Here is a 23,897-nt window from a genome sequence, read left to right as displayed (position 1 = left end):
CCATACTGCTTTCCACAATGGTTGTACCATTTTACAGTCCCACCAGCAGTGTATGAGAGTCCCAATCTCTCCACAACCTTGCCAGCATTTGTTATTTTCTGTCTTCTTGAATTTTGATACCAGTGCTGGAGCAAGATGGTATCTCATTGTTGTTTTGATTTGCATCTCTCTAAAAGCTAATGATCGTGAGCATTTCTTCATATGTTTGTTGGCCACTTGAATATCCTCCTTGGTGAAGTGTCTATTCATGTCTTCTTACCATTTTTTAATTGTACATCCTTTAAGTCTTAATTATGTTTGAAATAGTTGACATGTAAGTTATATTATGCAAATGTCCCTTTAATAGAACTCAGGTTATAGTTTTCAGCTCAGGTTAATTTTTTCACCAAATACAAAATATCTAAACCTTTCCCTTGAAACAGTGTGTTATCTTTCCTTAAATTATAATAATAGCTATAAAGTATAATAATTTAATTTATTATGTTCCCAGGATAGCCTTAATATGAAGAATCAAAATTCATGTCTTTGAATCCTGCCATTGCCATAGCATTAGATAGTTCCTTCCTGCATCAGCTCAGCTCTGTTTAGATTTCTCACGGTTCCTAACAGAGCCCATGTCCACATCCTTAGACATCCTGTGGCTGCATTGTCAACAACCCACCTGCTGTCTTGTCTTACTGTATTCCCTGCTAGGGGTAGGCCGAACACTAAGCAAGCAAAGTGGAGCTGCACTGAGGAGCTATAAGCCCTTCCATGACTGGATCTTTTGACGGCCACTCCAGAGACTAGATGGTGGGATTCACATGTAGCTTCTCCAGTGAGGGAGAAGGTGGCCAGTTCTATGGTGCCTTTTCACTTATACAGTCTATGTAGCCCTTCAATACAAAACTGGTTTTATTTACTTAACTACCATATACCAACAGTTTTCTTAAGACCAGAATCTCTCTATTTTAAGGGTTAGGAGGGAGTTCAAAAAGGTAGTGCGGTTTTAGGCTTCTTTTGATGAAAGAATTAATACGTACATCCTATTTATTCTTAGTGACTTTCTTAGTTATTTAGTACTGCTATAACAGAAATGCCACAAGTAGATGGTTTTAACAAATTGCTCATTCTTTGAACAATATGAAAAGAATTCATATTGGACAGAAACCATAGCAATGTGATTTAAGTGGAAGGCCTTTATTCAACCCTTAGAAAACACAAGAGAATCCACACTGGAGAAAAATTCTATAAATGTAGTAAATGTGGTCAAGACTTTCAGCTCTGGGGGAATGTCCTTTTCTCCTTTCAGCATCTGTGGGCCTGGTGTCCCTTGGAGATCTCCATGTGTCTTGACATCAGTCTTCCCCTGGGTATATGAAGTTCTCAGCACAGGAACCCCAGGTCCAAAGGATGCACTCTGCTCCCAGCTCTTCTTTCTTGGTGGTAGTCAGGTCCCTTCTCTGTTTGTGTCTCTCTTTTTTATCTCTTTTAAGATAAAAAGTGGTACAGGCCATGCCCCAGGGAAACTCCCCTTATATTGGATTAGGACTGACTTGAGTTAAGGTGTTAACGTCCCACCCTGATCCCCAAAAAGCCCCTTACAAGTGATTGGCTGATTGTATCAGATCACATCATGGTAGATGATTACATCATTACATAACTGCCAGATTACATCTTGGCATAACTGCCATAACACTGAGAATCATGGCCCAAGCAAGTTGACACAAATTTTGGAGGGACAGTTTAATCCATGACATTCCACCCTTTGGCCCCCAAAATTCATGTCCTTGCCGCACGCAAAGCACTTTCACCCCATCATATCATCCCAAAAGTCTTAAATACACCTATCCTGAGGGAAAATTCCGCTTCTGTCCTGAGGGAAAGTTCCTCTTCACATATGTGAACCTGTGAACTCAAGAATGTAAGTTATCTGCTTCCACAGTACAGTGGTGGAAGAGGCACAAGGTAGACATTTCCATTACAAATGGGAGAAATTAGAGGGAAAGAAAGGATAGTGGTCATCAAGAAAGTCCAGAATCAAGCAGTACAATCTACATTAGCTTTCAAGGCTTGAAAATAATTCTCTGTTCTCTGAGATTACCTAGGCAGTAGCCTTGTCTTCCAGACTCTTGGAACAGTCTCTGGATTCTGAGTCAAATCTAACTCTGCCTTCCTGGTCCACTGGGACATCAACTCTGCTCTCAGCTTTGGGTGGCCCCGTTCTGGGCCAGCCAGGTGGTGACCCTATTCCCTTAGCCCCATTCTTCTGCCCCCCTTGTCATGGCAGTCCTGCTCTTTTCAGATTTGGGCAGCAGATCTGGCCCCATTACCCTGGCAATCATGAATAGCAGTCCCACACTCTAGACTAGGATTTTATTATTAGGCATTTTAAAACTCTTTTAGCCTCTCTACTCATTACTCAATTCCAAAACCACTTCCGCATTTCTATTAGAGTAGCACCCTACTCCTTGTACCAAATTCTGTCTTAGTTGTCTAGTGCTGCCATAACAGAAATACCACAGGTTAATGACTTTAACAAACATAAATTTATTCTGTAACAGTTCAGGAGGCTAGAAGTCCAAATTTGCAGCAACAGCTCTTCCAGCTCTTCTATCTTGGTGCTACTGATATCACTCTCTCTCTGCTTGCTTCTTTCTCCTTTCATCTCTTGTAAGATAAAAGGTGATCCAGGCCACACTCCAGGGAAACTCCCATTGCATCCTTCCCCTCACTATTGATTGGCTGATTAAGTCAGATCACATCATGAGGGATGATTGTGTCATTACATAACTACCAAACCACTGAGAATCATGGCCCAGCAAGTTGACACATATTTTGAGATGACATAATTCAATCCACGACAGTGACTTTTTTGTTGACAGATTTCATCTTTATTCTTCTGAAGGCAGTGGAAGCCAGTAAAGGCTTTAACCACGAACGTGATATATTTTATTTACTATACTATTTTAAATTTTTGTTTTGAAATAATTTCAAATCTACAGAAGAGTTGTAAAAACTCATATATACCCAGTTGTTAAGATTTTGTTACATTTATCAAAATCTCTCTCTATGCACATACTTCATTTATTATTATTTTTATTCCTAAACCATTTCAGAGTTAAAGATGTTAGCCCTGAATATTTCATTTACTCCTAAATACTTCAGCCTGAGTTTCCTTAAGAACTAGGGCATTCTGTAACATAATCACAGAACAAGTGCCTTAGGCACTTGACTGCTAACCAGAAGGCTGGCGGTTCAAACCCACCAGCCGCTCCTCGGAAGGAAGGTTGAGCAATCTACTTCCGTAGTGATACTGCCTTGGAAACCCAAGGAGGGGTCGCTGTGAGTCAGGTCCGACTTGACAGCACATAACAACAATAACAACAACATTGATATAATACTGACTCTAATGTATTAAATTTTTGTCAACTTTGCTAGTAAGTGTCACTGTTTTTCCTCCTGATCCAGGATGATCATGGATTGCATTTCATTGTCATGTCCCTTTAGTCTCCATTAATTTAAAATATTTCTTCAGCATTTTTTGTCTTTTATGACGTTGGTGTTTTTGAGGAACACAGGCCAATTTTATACAGTGTTCCTCAATTTGGGTTTGTCTCTTCCTTGACTTAGGTTCAAGTCATGCATTTTTGGCAAGAATACAATATAAGCAGTGTTACATTTATAAGTGATATATTTTAAATCTATATATTAAAAAAAAGATTAATCTGGTGGTAATTAAAGAATACATTGGTGGGTGGTAAGGGGAGATTGGAAGTTAGGAGACGAGTTAGGCAAGAATCAGCAGATTTCAAAGAGTAAGTGACAGGATACGGAGGAGTGAGGAGACACCTAAGATAACACTGGATGATTCCCTGGTTAATTACTGCTCATAAACCCCTCCAAATTTAGTGCTTTAAAGAGCAATTTATTATTTACTATCTCTCAGTTCTATGGAAGGAGCTCTGGTTGTGTAGTGCCTGAGACATTTGACTGCTAACCAGAAGTTTGGCAGTTCAAACCCACCAGCCACTCCATGGCAGGAAGACTGGGCAATCTACTCCTATAAAGATTTATTGCCTCGGAAACCCAAAGGGGTCGCTATGAGTCAGAATCGACTTGAAGGCAGTGAGTTTGGTTTTCTGGTTTATAGTTCTGTGGGTTGACTGGGGTCAGCTGGGCAATTCTCAGTGTATGCCCTTTCATGTGGTGGTAGTCAGATATTGGCTGGAGTCATCAAGAGGCTCCACAGAGTTGGATGTCCAAGATAATTCATTCAGGTGGGAGGCAGTTGATCTGGCTTTTGGCCAGGAGCTTACTGAGGGCCTTTTCATATGACTGGGACTTCTTCCATCTTCATAGCTGGGTTCCTGGAAAGGAGCACCCAAAAGCAAATTTTAGGAGCCTTACTGGCTTTTAAGATGTAGTTTTTGTATTTTGACTTGTTAAAACTGAACCTCAGATAAACATACCCGTTTTTGTTAGTAATGAGTTGTTATATTTACTATTTTTTGTTTCTTCTTTTTTTTAAATTGTGATTTGGGTGAAAGTTTACAGAACAAATTCATTTTCCATTCCACATTTCATACACATTTTGATTCATGACATTGATCTCCACAAGGTAACAGCTTTCTTCTTACTTCCTCCCTTTGGTTACCTTTTCTCTGTGTCCTTCTTTGCTATGCATTCCTGCCCTGAGCAATTGCTACCCTTCTGATCTCCCATGGTGATTGTTCTAAGGCGTACACTTACCTGATATAATTGTTCACCTCATAGGCTTTTCTGTTGTTTGGCTGGACATTAAGCTGTAGCAATGAGTTTAATTCCAGGCCCAAAAGGTGACAAGGGGCCATAGTCTCAGGAGATTCACTAGTCTCTGTCAGACCAGTAAACCTGGTCTATTTTATGATTTTGATTTTGTTCCACATTTGTCTCCCACCCTTTTCAAGTGGTTGGCAGCGGTAGCCAAGTACCATCTAGTTCTTCCGATCTTGGGATCATATAGGCTGCAGTTTCCATGATCCACTAGTCCCTGGACTAATTGTTTCCATGCATCTTTGATATTTTTTCACTCTTGTTTGCTCCAGACAAGAAGAAATCAGTTGTTGCATCTTAGATGGCCACGCTCAAGCTTTTAAGACCCCATTCGCTACTCACCAAAATAGGATGTAGAACAATGTTTTTGTGTAGTGTGTTATGGCAGTTGAGTTTGATGTCCCCTGAAACCATGGTCCTGAGATCGTGGGCCCGACAATTCACTCCCTTAGGTGTTTGGCTTTGGCTAAGAACTTGTCATAACTTGCCCCCTGTTAGTACTATTATATACAGACTTTCTTACAGCACATACAAATATATATGTAGAAATAGTATCTGCCAAACTAATATATTCCCTTTTGTCTACCTATACCTGATCATTTTTCCTATCAACCCATGTATCCACCCACATATTAATGTTAGTTATTACTGATAATACAGTATTGTATATGTAAAAGTATTTGTCTTTGTTGTCTGTACCTCTTGTGAACCTCTCCATGTTATTGTGTTGCTCACTTGCTTTTGGTGTATTGCCTTTCCCTTCACCTAAATCAGTACTTGTCTCTTACCTATCTAGCAGTTTTCCTTCCCCTCCCCTCCCATCCCTGGTAATAAACAAAGAAAGTTTCCTTCCATGTGTAAACCTTTGTTGACTTTTTATGATAGTGGACTCATACAATATTTATCCTTTTGTGATTGTCTTATTTTACTCAGCATAATGTCCTTCAGGTTCATCTATGTTATGCAGTGTTTTTGGAGATACTTCATTATTCTTTAGTATTGCATAGTATTCCATTATGTTTGTGTACTATGTACTTTGGTTATCCATTCATACATTGATGGGCACTTAGGTTGTTTTCCATCTCTTTGCTTATGTTGAATACTGTTGCGATGAACATGGATATGCATATATCTATTTGTGCCTAGCTCTCACTTTTTTAGGATGTCTATCGAGTAGTGGGATAGCTGGATCAAATGGTATTTCTGTTTCCAACTTTTTAGGGAAGCGCCATACTGTTTTCCACAGTGGTTGTACCATTTTTCAGTCCCACAAGCAGTGTATGAGAATACCAGTTTCTCTACACCCTCACCAGGAGTTGTTTTCTTCTGACTTGTTGAACTTTGCTGTTAGTGCTGGGGTGAGATGATAGCTCATTGTTTTGATTTGCTCTGGTGGCATAGTGCCTAAGGCATTTGACTGCTAATCAGAAGGCTGGTGGTTCAAACCCACCAGCCACTCCTGGGAAGGAAGATTGGTCAGTCTACTTCTGTAGAGATAATGCTTTGGAAACCCAAGGAGGGGTCGCTGTGAGTCGAAGCGACTTGACGGCAGTGAGTTTGGTATGGTTTGGTTTGAATGGCTAATGATCATGAACATTTCTTCATGTGATTGTTGGCTGCCTGAATATCTTCTTTGGTGAAGTGTTTGTTCATGTCTTTCCACTTTTAATTGGATTTTTTGTCTTTTTGATGTTGAGGTGTTGGAGTTTTCTATAAATTTTAGAGATAATTCCCTTGTCAGATATGTTGTTGCCAATTATTCTTTCCTAATCTGTAGGTTTTCTTTTTACTGTTTTGGAGAAGTCTTTTGATGTGCATAAGAATTTAATTTATAGAAAGTTCAGTCATCTAGTTTATCTTCTTCTGTTTGTGCATATTTAGTTTTGTTTGATAATCTATCTATGCCATATAGTATGGCCCCTAAGTTTGGCCCTATTTGTTCTTTGATGAACTTTATTGTTCTAGGTTTTACGTTTAAGTCTTTGATCCATCTTGAGTTAATTTTTGTGTATGGTGTGAAGTATTGATCTCGTTTCATTTTTCTGGAAATAGATATTCAGTTTTACAGCAACATTTGTCTGCCTCTTCCTTATTTAATGGGTTTCAGCCCTTTGTCAAGGATCAGCTGTCAGTAGGTGGTGGGATCTGTTTCTTTGTTCTCAATTTTCTTCCACTGGTCTATGTGTTTGTTGTACCAATATTCGGGTCTTTTGACTACTGTGACTGTATGGTGGGTTTTGATCAGGGAGTGTGAGACCTCGTACTTTGTTCTTCTTCAGTAGTGCTTTCCTTTTCTGCTATCTCTTGTTTCTTGCGTTTTTTTAATTAAATTAGCTTCTTTTTTCCATTAACTTTTACCTTTCAGCAAGGCCACACTTGTATCTTGTCACTTAGGAGTCTAACACTTTCCTCTTCCATAATCTGTCTCTCTGTCTTTATCCTTTCAATTTACATTCACACTTTTCCCTTACCCTTGAGGGATATTTTAGTTAACTCTAAAATTTCCTTATTATTTTCTTCCATTCTTATCACCCTTAACATCAGTGGTTTCATCTAATATCTCATTTAGAAGATTGATATTAGAAATAGAATTCCTTATTTATAACACTTTTTCTCTTTGACTTTATAAAAGTCAAAGTTATAACTAAGGTCCTCTTTTACACGTTTATTAATGGCTGTCACTCCCACCTTAGAGCCTGGGTTTTTATTGCTGTCTGCAATAGGAGCAGGCACATCATCTGCTGGCTGCCTTTGGTATATTACCTTCCACCTGTCTTCCCTTATGTCATTAGTTGATATAAGACCCATATGTTTTAGATATCGTGAATTTGGCAAAGAAGCCCCCCTTACCTTATTTTGATGAAAATAAATTTTTTACTTTCATTTTCACCCAGATATAGTAGGAGCACCTCATCTCTATGAGCCTGAATTGTAGGGGAGGCAGAATTTTTATCAAAAAGAAAATGCTGGTATCCTCACATACTTTGTTGAAACCTCAGATTTCTGTAGTAGAAATATTCTTTTTTTTTTTTTTTTAATGGTTTGGGTGAAAGTTTACAGAGCAAATTAGTTTTTCCATTCACCAATTTATACACATTTTGTTTTGTAACATTAGTTTCAATTCTCTCATTATATCAGCTTTCTTCTCACTTCTCCCCCCTTATCCATTAGTCCTTCTTTCCTGCTCCTTTCTGTCTTCTGAGCTATGGTTTGGGGGCAAATGCAGCCCTTTTGGCCTTAAATGGTTAATTGTTCTGAAGAGTTCCTCATGAATATTATTGTTCGCTTTATAGGCCTGTCGGTTGTTTACCTGAAAGATGATCTCTGAAGGTGGGTTCAGTTCCAGGTTTGAAGGGCCACAGTCTCTGGGGTTCCACCAGCCTCTATGAGACCAGTAAGTCTGGTCTTTTTTATAATTCTGAATTTTGTTCTACATTTTTCTCCCACTCCGTGCAGGACCTTCTGTCTTCTGTCCCCATCAGGGACAGTGGTGTTAGTCAGGCACCATCTAGTTCTTCTGGTCTTTGGTTAGTGTCAGCTGTGAATAGAACTATCCTTAATCTTTCTAATTATAAGAGGGCAATCTTGCCTTTCAATTGCATCAGCCATAAAGGATCCAGAATTTGACTTACATTTTGAGAAACTGCCTCGCAGTGGGCATGCTAAGATGTTAGCTAGATGGCACCCATGAGAAACTCATGTTTTAACCTGTTTGAGGGAATTATTTAAATCGTATATTTGAACACTATAGTTTGGTTTGGACAGAGTTTACCTAATTGTTCTTTCTAAAATATAATTAGCCTCTTGGTAAAATTGCTTCTTAAAGCCATTCTTGGTTCATAAGGATACTCATGAAAAGTACAATTTATTTGAAGTTATTTTCATTATCTCAATCAGTGATAGTCCTAGATATGTGTACAAAATTGAAAGACAGACTAATAGTCCACTTTTCATCAGACAACAAAACAGAGAAATAGCTGCTGTGAAGCACAGTCCTTAGCAGGCAAAGGGGACGTGTCAAGTTGACATAGTCCAGTGAAATCAGAAGATCTTTGGATCACAGCCTTAACTTTTTGTCTACTATGGATGGAAACATATAAAATTTTAATTAAATTAAAGCAGATGAATAAGTATTTTTATAAACATTGTCTAACAGCAACCCTGTGAAGGAAGAGATATTAGTTTACCCATTTTACGGATGAGGAAATAGAAGCTGTCTAAGACCTTCCACAAAACTGGTCTGTCTGATTGAAAATTGGGTCTTTCCTACCATTAACGGAATGAATTAATGAATGAAATATTTCAAAATTTCTCCAGGACTAAGAATCACTTACCATAAATTATCTTGTTTTGCCTCATGTGAAGCGCTGGCATAACTTGCTTATATACTTTTCCTATGGTGTTTTCTAGGATTTGGTAAAAAGTTTTGTTGTTTGTGCAGGAAGCCCATAGGAACAGAATGATAAGAGTAAACTCTTTGAGCTGTATCCACACCTGCTTTTTGTCCTGTACAATATTTCTCTGAAGTACCTCATTTGTATCTGTATATCACAGCTACTTAATAATGGTAATTTCAGACTTTGGATCATAGTTTTAAAAAATTTGTACCTGGAAGTACTAAAGGGAGCTCTGGTGCCATAGTACCTAAGGCACTTGACTGCTAACCGGAAAGCTGGCAGTTCAAACCCACTAGTTACTTCTCGTATAGAAGGTTGGGCAATCTACTTCCGTAGAGATACCGCCTTGGAAAGCCAAGGAGGTGTCGCTATGAGTCGGGCCTGACTCGATGGCACATTACAACAACAACAACAGCAGCAGCAGAAGTACTGAAAAGAACTTGGCCTTTGGAGTCCATTAAACTTGAATGCATCCTGAATTCAAATCACATTAGCTTGTGATGAGGGCCCTGGGTGCACACAAGGGGAGCGCCTAACTTGGACAGAGGATTATAAATGGTTTCCTGAGAAAGGGGACACTTGAGATGGACTTAACAGATGAGTGTAGTTACGAGAGGAAGGGCACTTCAGGCAGAGAGGGAACAGCACATTCAGAGGCAAATTGTCATGTAAAATGAGTCAGATGAGATTATAGCTGCATATTTTACATTAGACCAGAGGTCAGCAGATTAAGGCCTATTGGCCAAATCTGGCTCACCACCTATTTTTGTAAGCGAATTTTATTAGAACACAGCCATGTCCATTCATTTACTTACTGGCTATCAGTAGATGCTTTTGTGCTACAGTGGCAGAGTTTAGTAGCTGAGACAGAAATAGTCTGGCCTGCAAATTCTAAGATATTTACTTTCTAGTTATTTACAGAAGTTTTGCTGACTGCATAAGACTTTTGTGAGGAATTGTTAATAGGAAAGTGAGGTAAGACCCTCCTTTTTTAAGTTTTCATGTCCTACATCTAGTATGTGTGATCCTTGTCCCTTGTCCCAATTCTCTATGTGCTGTTCTTGCTGTGCAGCTGTACTGAGCAGCAGGGACCATATATAACCCAGCATGCATGGAAAGAACTTAGAGTTTATTATTTGGCTACTGGAAAGGCCTGTGGGAGATAATGATTAACTTGAGAGATTATGCTATGAGAGAGACCAAGTGAGAACTGGGTCATTGTTCCTCAGTTCTCAGAACATAGTTCTGTGTATGTATGGGTGGAGAAGGGAAAAAATAAATGTTCACTGTCATTTGTTCAAAGCTGTTTGGTTAAATTTGAATTTTCATGGAAGGGAAGAATGTTGGCAAGTAGGATAAGAGAGGAAACGTGGAATGACATAAGAAACATGCACTCAGGGAAGACAGACTTAGCAGTGTAGTCAATTAGATTCATATGCTTAGAAGTATATACTAGAGTTCCCACCTCTCCTTTAATTAAGCATACTTGTAGTTGTAATGTTCTTTGTCCAGTGAACTGCAATTACTCCTAACATTTGATGTTGAGTGTTGGTTTTCTTATTGGACTCTCATCCCTCTGCCTTGAGCTCTAGGTTTGCAGACTTTTTACTTCCTTTTGACTGAAAACTCTGGATTCTCTAAGTTCCACTTTGCCCTTCTGGCTTCCAGGCCCTTCGCTTATACCTGACAAATGATACTTAAGATTCCCAAACTGTTGCCTGAACCTCTGGGGTTGGTTCCTTGGATTTTCTTTTGAACCTAGAGAGCCATGTCTCAAGCACACTGATTGTACTCTAACCTTTGCTTACTAAATACTGAACCCCTGTCTCATCTGACCCTGTCGTTACCTGTGTCCTAGGGTGAATACAAAATAGTTCATTAAAAATAATTAGGCCTGTTCCTATGCTAGCCTTCATTTGAGCTGCATCTTGCGTGTCCATAGATAAACCAGGCAGATAACTCATTAAACTTTTAACAACAATAGTGTTTGTGGTCTCTTTGAGTACTGTGATGATGATGATGATGATGATGATGATGATAGTTTTTGTATACCAGGGCTCTTTTGATTTTTCTGTTTCGGTAAGAAAGTTTTAGATTTTTAAATACATTATTTTATATTTTTCAACTTCTAATTGATTTGTCTAGTTCTGTATTAAGTTTAAAATTAGGCTTACTTGGTTTTATTTAGAATTGATATACCCAGAACTTCAAACACAGTGACTCCAAGCTTTTAAATTACAGGGAGTAGTACAAAAAACAGTGGAATGTACTGTAATGTTACAATAATTTTAGACTGTAATTAAAGAGGAAAGGTAGGGTTTTTTGTGTTTCTGTTATCTAATTTTAATACTATAATAATTTTGTTTGTAGCAAGAATTTCAAAGACCACACTTTGTGATCATTTATGGTATCTTAAGTTTCTGCTTTGATTCCCAGTCTTCTCTCTAAAGATTAAAATTGATGTTATTTGAAACAGTTACCTGGGAAGCTAGTATGGGATTTACAAAGCATCTGACTTCATCACTGATATATTTAAGTGCTTTATGTAACTAATTTAAACAGGATTCACAAGGTGTATTCTTGGGTTTGAGAAGCCTAAGAAACAAGCCCAATATCACTTATTTGAGTGTATCTTTCTTTTTTGCCTGCTTCTAGGGTGACAGCTGAAGTAAAGCACAACATCACCAACACTGTGGTATGCAGAGTACAAGGGGAATGGAATAGTGTTCTGGAGTTCACTTACAGCAGTGGAGAGACAAAGTATGTGGACTTGACTAAATTGACAGTGACAAAGAAGAGAGTAAGACCTCTGGAGAAGCAGGATCCATTTGAATCCAGGTATGTCATCCTTGTTACTCATCCAGGAGAGAGTCAGAAGCTCTAGGTCTTAACCTAACCCTTTTACTTACTTGTGAATTTAAGGCAAGTTGCTTTACCAATTTGTATCAGTTTCCCCATCTGTAAAATGAAGGAGTTGGGATCTGATGTGATATTCTCGAGCCTTCACCAAATTTTAGTGAAAATCAAACATTCTCAATTTGGACAAAAACACTAACATTTAATAGTCAAAGTGTTACTGTCCTTACCATAAAAGCTCTTATTCTTACTATAAGCTCTTAACAAATTACTAACAAAAAGATAGGCAGCTCATTGGAAAAACAGGCCAAGAACATAAAGAGGTAGTTCACAAAAATAGAGAAAAAATGGCCACTAAGAAAGTAAAAAGTGCTCAGTGTGATTAAACTTCAAAGAAACACAAAACAATAAGATAATTTAGTTTTTAAAATACTACATCTTTTAAGAAAAGGTGTGAGCAAATAGGCATTGTCATACTGCTGGTTAAACAGAAACTGGAACAACCTTTCTAGAGGGCACTTTGGCAGTAGATGTCATAGACTTCTAAAAGTAAAGTAGTGGGTCAGTATCTATGGATAATATCAGTCCCCATATGTGTTTACAATGGTGGCTTCTGGATAGGAGTACTAGGGCTAAGTCAAGAAGGAGACAATAGAATGCCCTTTTGTAACTAAGTAAATTTTGTACGATATGGAAGCATTACTATATCACTTAAAAAAAGAGAAAGGAAACATTAAACATTTAAATTGTTGTTGTTGTTTTTGTTGTTATGTGCCGTCGAGTCGGCCCCGACTCATAGCGACCCCTCCTTGGGTTTCCGAGGCAGTATCACTACGGAAGTAGGATTGCCCAACCTTCCTTCCGAGGAGTTAAAATCACATAAATAGAACCAACAATTTTTAACAATATATGTAAATGAATTAAATACCCATCAACCAAAAGCTCAGACTGGGTTGGGGACAAAAAAAAAAGTAATGATATTAAAAATACTTTTGTAGGGATTTATCCTAAAGGAGAGGTTTATGCAGATCCCTGGAGATCTCTGAAACCCTTGCAGAGTTGGGGTACAAAGTCAAAATTATTTTTATAGTACTAATGTGCTGTTTGACTTTTTCCCTGTGTTGACATTTGCCCTTATGGCAGTGGTGGGCAGTACCGTTGGGCCGTGGCATCCATCAGGGCAGTGACACCACACTATACGAGTTGTCAATTGTATTCTGCACTGCCATGTACTTTCATTTTTTTTTAAATGCCAGGTTTTTTTTTTTTTTTTTTTTTTTAATGTCTTTCATGAAGCAGTGCAAATGATTAGTTTTATTAAATTTGGACTGTTGATAAGACATGTTTTTAGTGTTCTGTGTGACAAATAGAGTGCATGAAACACTTGCACTGTACGCCAAAGAAGTACAGTGGTTACTAGAGGAAAAGTACTTCTATGGTTGTTTGACTTGCAAGCTGAACTAGCCACTCTTCATGAAACACCACCTTAACTTGAAAGAATGACTGACAAACTGTGGTAACCCTATTTTGAATTTTGGGCAGACATAAATGAATGATGTAAGCACAAGACTTTAAGGAAAACAGCTGACAGTATTTGTTGCAAATAATAAAATTTGAGCTTTCAAAGACAAATTAAAAGTTTGGAAAAGTTGTATCTGTTGCCACTATGAGTACGACAACTTGCCAGGTAAAGACTTCTGACTAAATCCCTGGTAATAATTAATTTTTTTTTTTTTTTTTTTTAATATTATATAATGAAAGATGTCAGCATCTGAAAGATCTGTATAGCTCAGTGAACCAATATGTTTCAAATGATCAATGCGTGATGTTAAAAAATCATGCCTGCGAAAAGACCCATTCAAAGTGCAAGTTAGGCCAGTGGAACTCTATATAAACAGAGTATGAAAAAATCATTAGCATTCTTCAGTTTCTACATTGCAGCTAACCTTTAAAAAACTACCACTGGCCAAGTTTGGACATGGTATTAAAGAATGGAATTATTTGAAAAACCTGTTAAAATACTCCTTTCCTTTCCAACTATCTATATCTGTGAGGTCAGATTTTCTTTATGTACTTTAACTAAAGTAATGTATTACAACAGATTGAATAGCAAAATCTGGCTATTATTAAACCAGACTTTAAAGAGAGATATAAAAATGTAAAATACCCTTTTCACTATATTTTTTAAATATAGCTGTTTTTTATTCTAAAATGTCATTTCTACAAACATGTACCATTATTATTAAATTTAAATGAGTTAGTAAATATTTTAGATTTTGTCAGGTTCAATTTCTAATCCAGGAAATATCAATAGGTGTAATCTATGTAATTAAAAGCTTTTTGGAATTCTAAAGAAATTTTTGCAAATGTAAAGGATTCCTAACCAAAAACTTTGAGAATTGCTGCCCCAAAGGAATAATTGAGGAAGTATGCAGAGATTCATGTTCGAGGAGGTAAATACATTATTTATAATTTCCAACAGTGTGAGTGTAATAAGCTTTTATAAAATGGAATTCAGTGAAGCCGTTTATTGATGTCCAAGGTTAATGACACAAAAATATATTGTTATGTGAAAGAAAAGGCCAAAGTCCATATATTAGATTCCATTTTAGAAAGGAGATACAGGTACGTATGTACAGGAACCCCCTGACATATGATGGGGTTCTTTTCTGACGACTTTGTCATAAATCAGTTCTGATATAAGCCGAATACCTCATTTTATTTTATGTTTTTAGTTACATTATTATTGGCTTTTATTAGTAGTATCTTTATAAATCTGATTTTTATTGTCTTTTGGGGTTGGGAACATTACATACACACTTAACAGATTTGATGACATCAGCAAATTATACATTAAACCATTGCTAACAATAAGATGTACCAAAATATAAACAACAGAAAATGGACAATTATAAATGCAGTTCGTCATAAGTCAGGTCTACCTTTATATCATATATACCCAAGAAAATTGAAAACAATGTACATGAATGTTCGTTACAGTATAATAGCCAAAAAGTGGAAACAACTCAGATGTGTTCATCAGCTGATGAATGGATAAACAAAATACATTGTATTCTTACAATGGAAAATTATATGACAATAAAAAGGAATGAACCAAACCAAAACCAAACTCACTGCTGTCGAGTCAGATCCAACTTATAGCAACGCCTCCTTGGATTTCTGAGGCCATATTACTATGAAAGTAGATTGCCCAATCTGCCTTCCGAGGAGCAGCAGGTGGTTTTGAACCTCCAGCCTTCTGGTTAGCAGTCAAATGCCTTAGGCACTATGCCACCAGAGCTCCTAAAAAGGAATAAAGTATTTATAAATGTTACAGCATGGATGAATCATGAAAACATTAAGTGAAAGACACCAGACACAAAAGCCACATACTATATGATTCTATTTATATGAAATGTCCACAGTAGGGAAATTTGTAAAGAAAGAAAATAGATTAATCAGGAGAGAAGAGAACGGGTGTGGCTGCTAATGGGTACAGAGTTTCTGTTGTTGTTGTTATGTGCCGTGGAGTCAGCCCTGACTCATAGCGACCCCTCCTTGGGTTTCCGAGGCAGTATCACTACGGAAGTAGGATTGCCCAACCTTCCTTCCGAGGAGTGGCTGGTGGGTTTGAACCGCCAGCCTTCTGGTTAGCAGTCAAGTGCCTTAGCCACTATGCTACCAGAGCTCCCACAGAGTTTCTATTAGGGGTAATATTTTTTGAAATTAGATCGTGGTGATCGTTGCACAAGTCTTGAATATATTGAAAAATACTGAATTAGATACTTTAATGAGCTTTACTTTATGGTAGATGAACTGTATCTCAATAAAACTTTTAAAAATCTCAAATCACTAAAAGTAAAGACTGTCAGTATCAAGTGTTGGTATGAACGTAGAGGAACTGGAGCTCTGATTCTGCAGTGGGAATGGAAATGGTATGGCCACTTTGCAAAAACAGTTTGGCAGTTTCTTCTAAAGTTAAATATATGCTTACTGTATGATCCAGCAACCTCTCCTCTTAAGTGTTTATCTGAGAGAAACAAAAACATGTTCACACAAAACTTGTTTTTCATGGGAATTTTAGCCATAGTACCAAAAAGTGGGAACAATGCAAATGTCCATCAACTGGTATAAGAAGTTAGGGAGAGAAGATGCATTCTGTATGATTCCAGTTCTATAAAATTAGAGAAATGGCAAAACTATCATTTCAGAAAGAAAATTAGTGGCTGCACGGGACCAGGAATTGGGAAAGAGATTTGACTGCAAAAAGACATGAGAACATTGGGGGACGATGGAAATGTTCTGTATCTTCATTGTGGTGGTGATTTTACAACTGTATATGCTTGTCAAAGTCACTGAATTTTATATTTAAAATTGGTGAATTTTGCTGTTCACAAATTATAACTTGATGAAGCTCATTTAAAAAGTAAATAAAGGCATAGAATGTATTTTTAAAGTTTATAATAATTAGGAGCCCCTGAGTGGCACAAATGGTTAAGTACTTGACTACTAGCTGAAAGGTTGGTGGTTCAACCCCACCCAGAGGCACCTGAGAAGACAGGCCTGGTGATCTGCTTCCAGAAGGTCAGAGCTCTGAAAATCCTTTGTAGCAGTTCTACTCTGTACACATGCCATCACCATGAGTCAGTCCACTGGATGACAATTAACACCACCAACAACAACATAAATTTACATATCAATATGATAATAGTTCTTTCTGGGTACTGGCATTTCAGTGTTTTGTTGTTTTTTTTTTTTTCTTTTTCAAGATTATTTTGGCTATTACAGGTTCTTTGCATTTTAGAATCAGCTTGACAATTTCTACAAAAACACCTGCTAGGATTTTGAGAGATTATGTTGAATCAGTTTGAGAAGAATTGTTATCTTAGTAACATTGAGACATATAGTCCATGAACATAATGTACTCTTCCATTTATTTAGATCCTTAATTGCTCTCAGCAGTGTTTTGTACTTTTAGTTTATGGGTGTTACACATTATTCAATTTATTCTGAAATATTTCATACTTTTGATGCTATAGAAAATAGTAATCCAATTTCTAATTGTTGCTATTAAGAAATATAATAGATTTTTGTATATTGAACTTCTATCCTGCAGTCTTGCTAAACTCATTTCGTAGTACCTTTTCCATTTTCTACAAATTTAGTATGTGTTTATAAAGACAATTTTCCTTCTTCATTGGACTCACTCCTGTGGTGTCCAGTCAAACAAAAGTCAGGCGTATGAGGTGAACATTTACATTAGGTAGTACACTCCTGGGAGCTCTGGTAGCATAGTGGCTAAGGCTCTTGACTGCTAACCAGAAGGCTGGCGGTTCAAACCCACCAGCCACTCCTCGGAAGGAAGATGGGGCAATCTACTTCCGTAGTGATACTGCCTCGGAAACCCAAGGAGGGGTCGCTCTGAGTCGGGTCTGACTCGACGGCACGTAACAACAACAATAGTACACTCCTTGGAGAGAGCAATCATGGGCAAATAGAAGGGCTAAGTATGCACTGGGAGACAGCTTGGGGAGCAGGAGTGCATGAAGGGAAGAAGACACAGGGAAGAGGTGGTTATAGGTAGGAAATGGGAGGAGCTGTTGCATTGTGGGAAACTGTAGTCAATGTCATGAGACAGTTTTACTTCTTTCCTTCCAATCTTTATGCCTTTTTCTTGCCTTATTGCATCAACTAGGACCTGGCTTGTCATACTGAATAGAAGTGGTAAAAGCAAGCATCCTTGACTTGTTCCCAGTATTAAGGAAACAATTTAATCTTTCAACATTAAACATGATGTTATCTGTAGGTTTTTGTAGGTATCCTTTGTCAGATTGAAGAAGTTTCATTTTATTCTTAGTTTGCTGGGAGTTTGTATCCTAAATGGGAAATAAATTTAATCAATTTTTTTCTGAGTCTTTAACTGTATTTCAGTGTCTTTAGTAAAGAGGACCATTGAAGTTATCTAACCCTTCCTGAATGAGCTTTAGTACTTTGTGTCTTTCAAGGAATTAATCCATTTCATCTAATTTGTCAAATTTATTGGCACATAGTTCATAATACTCTTTAAGTGTATAGGATCTACAGTGATGTCCCTTTCTAATTCCTGATTTTGGTAGTATTTTTCTGTTGTTGTTGTTGATCAGTCTTACTAGAAGTTTACTAATCAAAAAACCCAGCTTTTGGTTTCATTGATTTTTGTCTACTGTTTTTCTGTTTCATTTTTCATTGATTTCTGCTCTTTTTCCTTCAATATCCTTTTTTCTGTTTACTTTGTGCAACATTTTTCTAGTTTCTTAAAGAGGAAACTTACATCAGGAGTCAGCACCCTTTTTCTGTAAAAAGCAAAACAGTGAATATTTTAGGCTTAGAAGCCTAACACAACTACTTAACTCTGCCAAGGTAACAAAAAAGTAGCCATAGACAGTAAGTAAATGGATGGGTATCACTGTGTTGCAATAACAATTTATTTACAAAGCCAGGCAGCTTTAGTTTGCTGAATACTACTTTAGGCCATTAGTTTTTCTTCTTTCCTAATTCTTAGTATTTCTTTCTAAGTGCTCCTTTATCTGCATCCCCCAACTCTTGATAGATTGTGTTTTCGTTTCAAAATATTTTCAGATTTCCCTTAAGGATTTTTTTTTGGACCCATGAAGCTATTTAGAAATATATCATTAACTCTCCAAGTATTTGGGGTTTTCCAGATACCTTTTCATTATTTGTTTCTAATTTAATTCCAGTTTGGTAAAGAAAGTACTTTGTATGGTTTCAACCCTTTAAATTTGTTGAGATTTGTTTTATGGCCCAGGACATTTTCTGTCTTGGTAAATGTTTCACATGCATTTGACAAGAATATGTATTCTGCTGATGTTGAGTGAGAGTAAAAATGTCAATTAAGCAAGTGGGTTGATGATGTTTTTCTAGTCCTTTACATCCCTACTGATTTTCTGCCTCCTTGTTCCATTGGCTAAAATCAGGTATTGAAAACATCAAATATAATTGAATATCTCCCATTGAAGTTCTGTAAGTTTTCACCTCATGTTATTGGCAACTCTATTATTCGGGGCATACACATTTTAGACAGTCTGTCTTCTTCTTGATGGACTGATGACTTGGTCATTATGATATGATCCCTGGTAGTAGTCTGCTTTGAATTCTAGTTTGTCTGATATTAATATTGCTACTTAAAAAAAAAAAACTTTATCATATATCTTTTAGATATCATAAAAGTCACTCATTGTAAGTGTACAATTCATTGACTTCAGTAACTTTACTGAGTGGTGTGATTATCACCATAAATCACTTTTAGAATCTTTTCTTCCTCCCGGTAGGATCCCTCATGCCCTTTTACAGTCACTGAATCCCTGTTCCTACTCCAGCCTCAGGCCACTATCATCTACTTCTCCATTACTTTACCTTTTCTGGACTTTTCATGAATGGAATCGTACAATGTGTGCTGTGTTGTTTCTGGCATCTTTCAGTTAGCATAATGGTTTTGAGATTTACCCATGATGTAGCATGTTCCATGTGTGCATTCCTTGTAGTACCCCATGGTGTGGATTTGCCACATTTTGCCTCTACATTCCCCAGTTGATGAAACTATAGTTCTTCCAGTTTTGGGTTATTATAAATACTACTACTGTGAACATTCTTGTGCAGATTTGGTGGTAGACATATGTTTTATTTCTCTTGGCTATATGCCTTGGAGTAGAATTTCTGAGTTGTGTGATCATTTTATGTTTAACTTTTTGGAAAAATGCTGACTATCCAAAGTAACTACACCATTTTACGTTCCACATCCTCATCAACATTGGTTGTCTGTCTTATTTATTATACCCATTCTGGGGCATGTGAAATGAATCTCATTGTGGTCTTAGTTTCTATTTACCTAATCCCTGATGATGCTTATATTTTCATGGGCTTATTAGCCATTTTAATATCTTTTTTGATGTAATGTGTGCTTATATCTTTTGCTTATTTTTTGATTGGGTTGCTTGTATTCTTATTGGGAGGGATATAAGAGTTCTTTGTAAATTCTGGGTAGAATTTTTTTTTTCATCAGATTAATGTTTTGCAAATATTTTCTCCTTGTCTGTTGCTATCTTCATTCTCTTAATGATTTTTTGCAGTATAAAATTTTACATTTCATGGAGGTGTGGTTTATCAATGCTTTTCTGAGTTTTTTTTGTTTTTTTTTAAATGTGTGTTGTATCTAAGAAATCTGCCTTACCCCCAAAGTCTTGAAGATTTTCTTTTAAAAGTCTTACTCTTTTAGGTCTGCATTTAGGCCTATGGTCTATTTTGACTTAATTTTTGTGCATAATGTGAGATTACAGTCTGAGTTCATCATTTTTCATGTGGGTATCTACTTGTCCCAGCACGGTTTGTTGAATAAACTATCCTTTCTCCAAAGAATTGCTTTGTGTGGTAGTTAAGTTGTGTGTCAGCTTGGCTGGGCAGCTGGATGTAGTATTCCCCATGGTAAGACTGGTAATCAGCTCCATGGTGGAATCTACTGAAGAAGATGTGTAGTTGCCTTAGGGATACTTCCAGTAAATGAGGAGAAGTGGTGGGAAAGGTCTGCGGCTTTTTGGCATGCTTGATGTAGCTGAATCTTTATTTAGCAGCCTGCTTTGTTTCCTGGTGATCTCGGGACTATCTTGGACTTGAATTAATGACTTTCCATATTGTTTGGTAATATTGGGACTGTGCCATTTTTATTTGCCAACCTTGGGCTTGTTAGCCTCAGCAGGCAGCAGCTCCCTGAGTAAAGAGATGCTCCTTCTGAGTAAATACCAGGAGCAAGAGAGGCAAAGCTGAAGGCCAAGGTCGAGGGGCTTTCACCCTGCCCCTAGAAGCTGGCACTTTGAACTCAGACTTCTAGCCTCCAAAACTATAAGAAAATAAACTCCTGTATGTTAAAGCCATCCACCTATGGTATTTCTGTTAGAGCGGCACGAAGTAACCAAAACACTTTGGTAATTTTACTTGTTGCTGTTAACTTTTCCCTTACCTGTGCTATGGCCTGTAACTCTCTTGAGGCAGTGAGTTGGAAAATTCATAGGGCCCCTTTTGTTTATTCTCTTCTCAGGGATTGCTGTCCAGCACTGCTTATTGCCAGGGAAAATCACTGTTTCATCATATTTTGTCTAGTTTACTAGTTGATTAAATCAGGAAGTCAAATCTGGTCCTTGTTGTTTCATCAAGTCTAGGTGCAAAAGTAGTTTCTTATATCACAGGTTTTTAAAAAAATGTATCTCTCTTTTTGCTTTTTATTTCCAGAGTTTCCGAAAAATAAAAATCTTTTCTTTTTATAACTAGTAAAAATACAAATTCCTTTTAATTAAAGAAGAAGCAGTAGCACCCTGGACAGTAACAGCAGCAGCAGCGTATCAGTGGTCTTGTAATTCCTAGATAGGTCGTTAAGGTCGGATTTAGGATTTTTTTTTTTTTTTTAGTTACTGTAATTTTGAAGTTATCAGTTCGTTCTTTTTTTTTTTTTTTTTTTTTAATTTTTCCCCCAAGACGGTTGTAAAATGTGGCTTTCTGATTTTAGACGATTATGGAAGAATGTGACAGATTCTCTGAGGGACTCTGAAATTGATAAGGCTACAGAGCACAAACGTACCCTGGAAGAGTGCCAGAGGACTGAGGAGAGGCATCGGACCGAGACAGGTACACCCTGGAAAACCAAGTATTTTATTAAAGAGGTAAGTTCTGCATGTCTTTAGGCTAAAACTCAGCACTACATAGTAAGAACTTTGGCTTAGGGGCACTGTTGAATTGCTCTTACTCCTAAACCTTTATTTCTCAATTGGTCTACCTTAAAATGAGATTTTTCATGAAATTTTTCACAATTTTTCGAAGTAAAATGGTTTACTAGCAGTTCAGGTTAAATAGATTTGGGGATTTAAATTGGCCACACATGAAAAGGCTAACATAATTTCCAGTACCAATAAAAGACTGTGCAATTTAGAATCCATTGCCTTTTATATTCATTTCCAGAGAACATATTTTAAGGGAGGTGTGAGAAGCTTAATTGGCTGCATACACAGAAGATAGTGGTGAAGTGACTAGAATCTTTGCATCATTTAAGGAAAACGAATGAAGTGGGAATATTTAGCGTAGAAAACAGAAAAGTGGAGCCATTTGTTATAACTTTCATCTCATATACAGGCATACCATGTAGAAAGGGAGCGCTGGTGGCACCATTGTTAAGCTCTTGGCTGCTAACTGAAAGGTCAGCAGTTTGAACCCAAGAGCCACTCCACGGGAGAAAGATGGAACAGTCTGCTTCCAGAAAGATTGCAGCCTAGGAACCCTATGAGGCAGGACTTCTCTGTCCTATAGGGTCACTATGAGTCAGAATGGACTTAATGGCAATGCAGATCACGTGGGGAAAAAAAAAATTTTTTTTCGTTTTTCTGTTTGGTTAGTAGACTAGAGCTAGGCCCAAACTACCAGGAAGCAAATGTGGGCCTTAAGATAAGAATAAAACAACCAAAAACATCCAGTAACAACAAGAGCATATATCTTACAGTACTGTACTCCAGTTGCTAAAGCTACATAAGCAGAGACAATTGTAGAATTTTATGTACTGATTTTGAAGTTGGACTAAATGACTTCTGAAGTCTTCTCTACATGTGAAGACTTTTTAAAATTTTGTTATTGTTATTACTTTCTGATAGAATTCAGAATACAGTGACTAATGGACCTGAGCTAAAATCAAAAAAATTTTCTAATTTATGGCTAAGTATAAAGCCAAATATTGGTCCATTAGAAAGGAATCTGGAAAAAGTAATCTGATTATGATTTTTGTCATCATTATTGCTCTTAAAAATACATGACTTATTGTAGTAGTTCTATTACTATGAAAAGACCAGGGACGATGGAAAGGTAGATGATCAGAATACTGACTACTGCCCAGCCAGAAAGTCAGTCAGAAGATACTAGATTTGGGCCTGGTTGTTAGTAGCAGGAGAGCAGTCATGAGAATTTTGGTGCCAAAATTGATGCAAACAGAATCTAGCATTGGCCTAGCAGCTTCTATTACTTAAAGATTTAAATGAGTATGTGGAAAGAATCAAGTCTGTCTTTCTAAATAGTGTTTCTTCTTTTTACCCAACTAATACTACAGTACATTCTTGGCTTTATTTATTTATTTATTTTTATTTATGATATAGATTGTTAAATGGGAAAGTAATTTGCTCGGTAAACTCTTATCTAAACCACAATAAAATGTTCACACACACAAAAAAAGTTAACAGCACATAAATATTGTCGAATAGCAAGTGGGAGTCCTACATCTCACTGCCTTACTGGAGGGCCTCTGTGGGGACAGTTTTGCTGTCTGTTCTTGTTTATTAAATGCATCTTTAAACCCATCCTTCATTATGCTTTTCTAGCCCCAAGCAAAGAGCCTGGCACATGATAAGCAATCAATAAAATACCTGTTGAATAATTACCTGAAAGAAAAAGATATCAATATACAAGATATTCAGAAAAATAATCAATGAATTGTGCTGAGATTTTTGTATGACTTAAAACTTAGTCTTCTAATATAATTTATTTTTTAAAAGCAGCAAGATTAAGTGGAAAAAACAAATTCTTTCTTTTCAGGTCTTAGAGAAGCAGTATATCTTCATTACCAAGAAGCTGAATAGGAAATCAGTAGCATCCTAACACTGGCCTTGCAAACCCAAGCGTATAAAAGTGATGAACAACGTCTTAGCTATTGTTCTTTTTTTTTTTTTTTAATTTTATTTTGATTTGGGTGAAGATTTACACAGTAAATTCACTTTTCATACAGCAGTTCACATATACTTTGTCTCATGTCATTGACCAAAATTTACA

The 23,897-nt window shown here is 37.1% G+C and overlaps 1 protein-coding gene across 1 annotated transcript in view; it reads left to right on the top strand.

The window, feature by feature from the left end:
* Positions 1-23,726, top strand: part of OSBPL11 (oxysterol binding protein like 11) — a 130,090-nt gene extending 106,364 nt beyond the window's left edge. The window contains exons 11-13 of the mRNA XM_042782124.1: positions 11,847-12,029; positions 21,601-21,754; positions 23,664-23,726. Of these exons, the coding sequence (XP_042638058.1) occupies positions 11,847-12,029; positions 21,601-21,754; positions 23,664-23,726 (400 nt within the window). The remainder of the gene's footprint in view (positions 1-11,846; positions 12,030-21,600; positions 21,755-23,663) is intronic.
* Positions 23,727-23,897: the final 171 nt, after the last annotated feature.

This window comes from Orycteropus afer, unplaced genomic scaffold (assembly GCF_000298275.1).
Source record: "Orycteropus afer afer isolate SDZICR_OR568_19922 unplaced genomic scaffold, OryAfe1.0 scaffold00245, whole genome shotgun sequence".
NCBI classification, from domain to species: domain Eukaryota; kingdom Metazoa; phylum Chordata; class Mammalia; order Tubulidentata; family Orycteropodidae; genus Orycteropus; species Orycteropus afer.
Note: the sequence above shows the minus strand (reverse complement) of the source record. Positions and strands in the feature narration are given on the sequence as shown.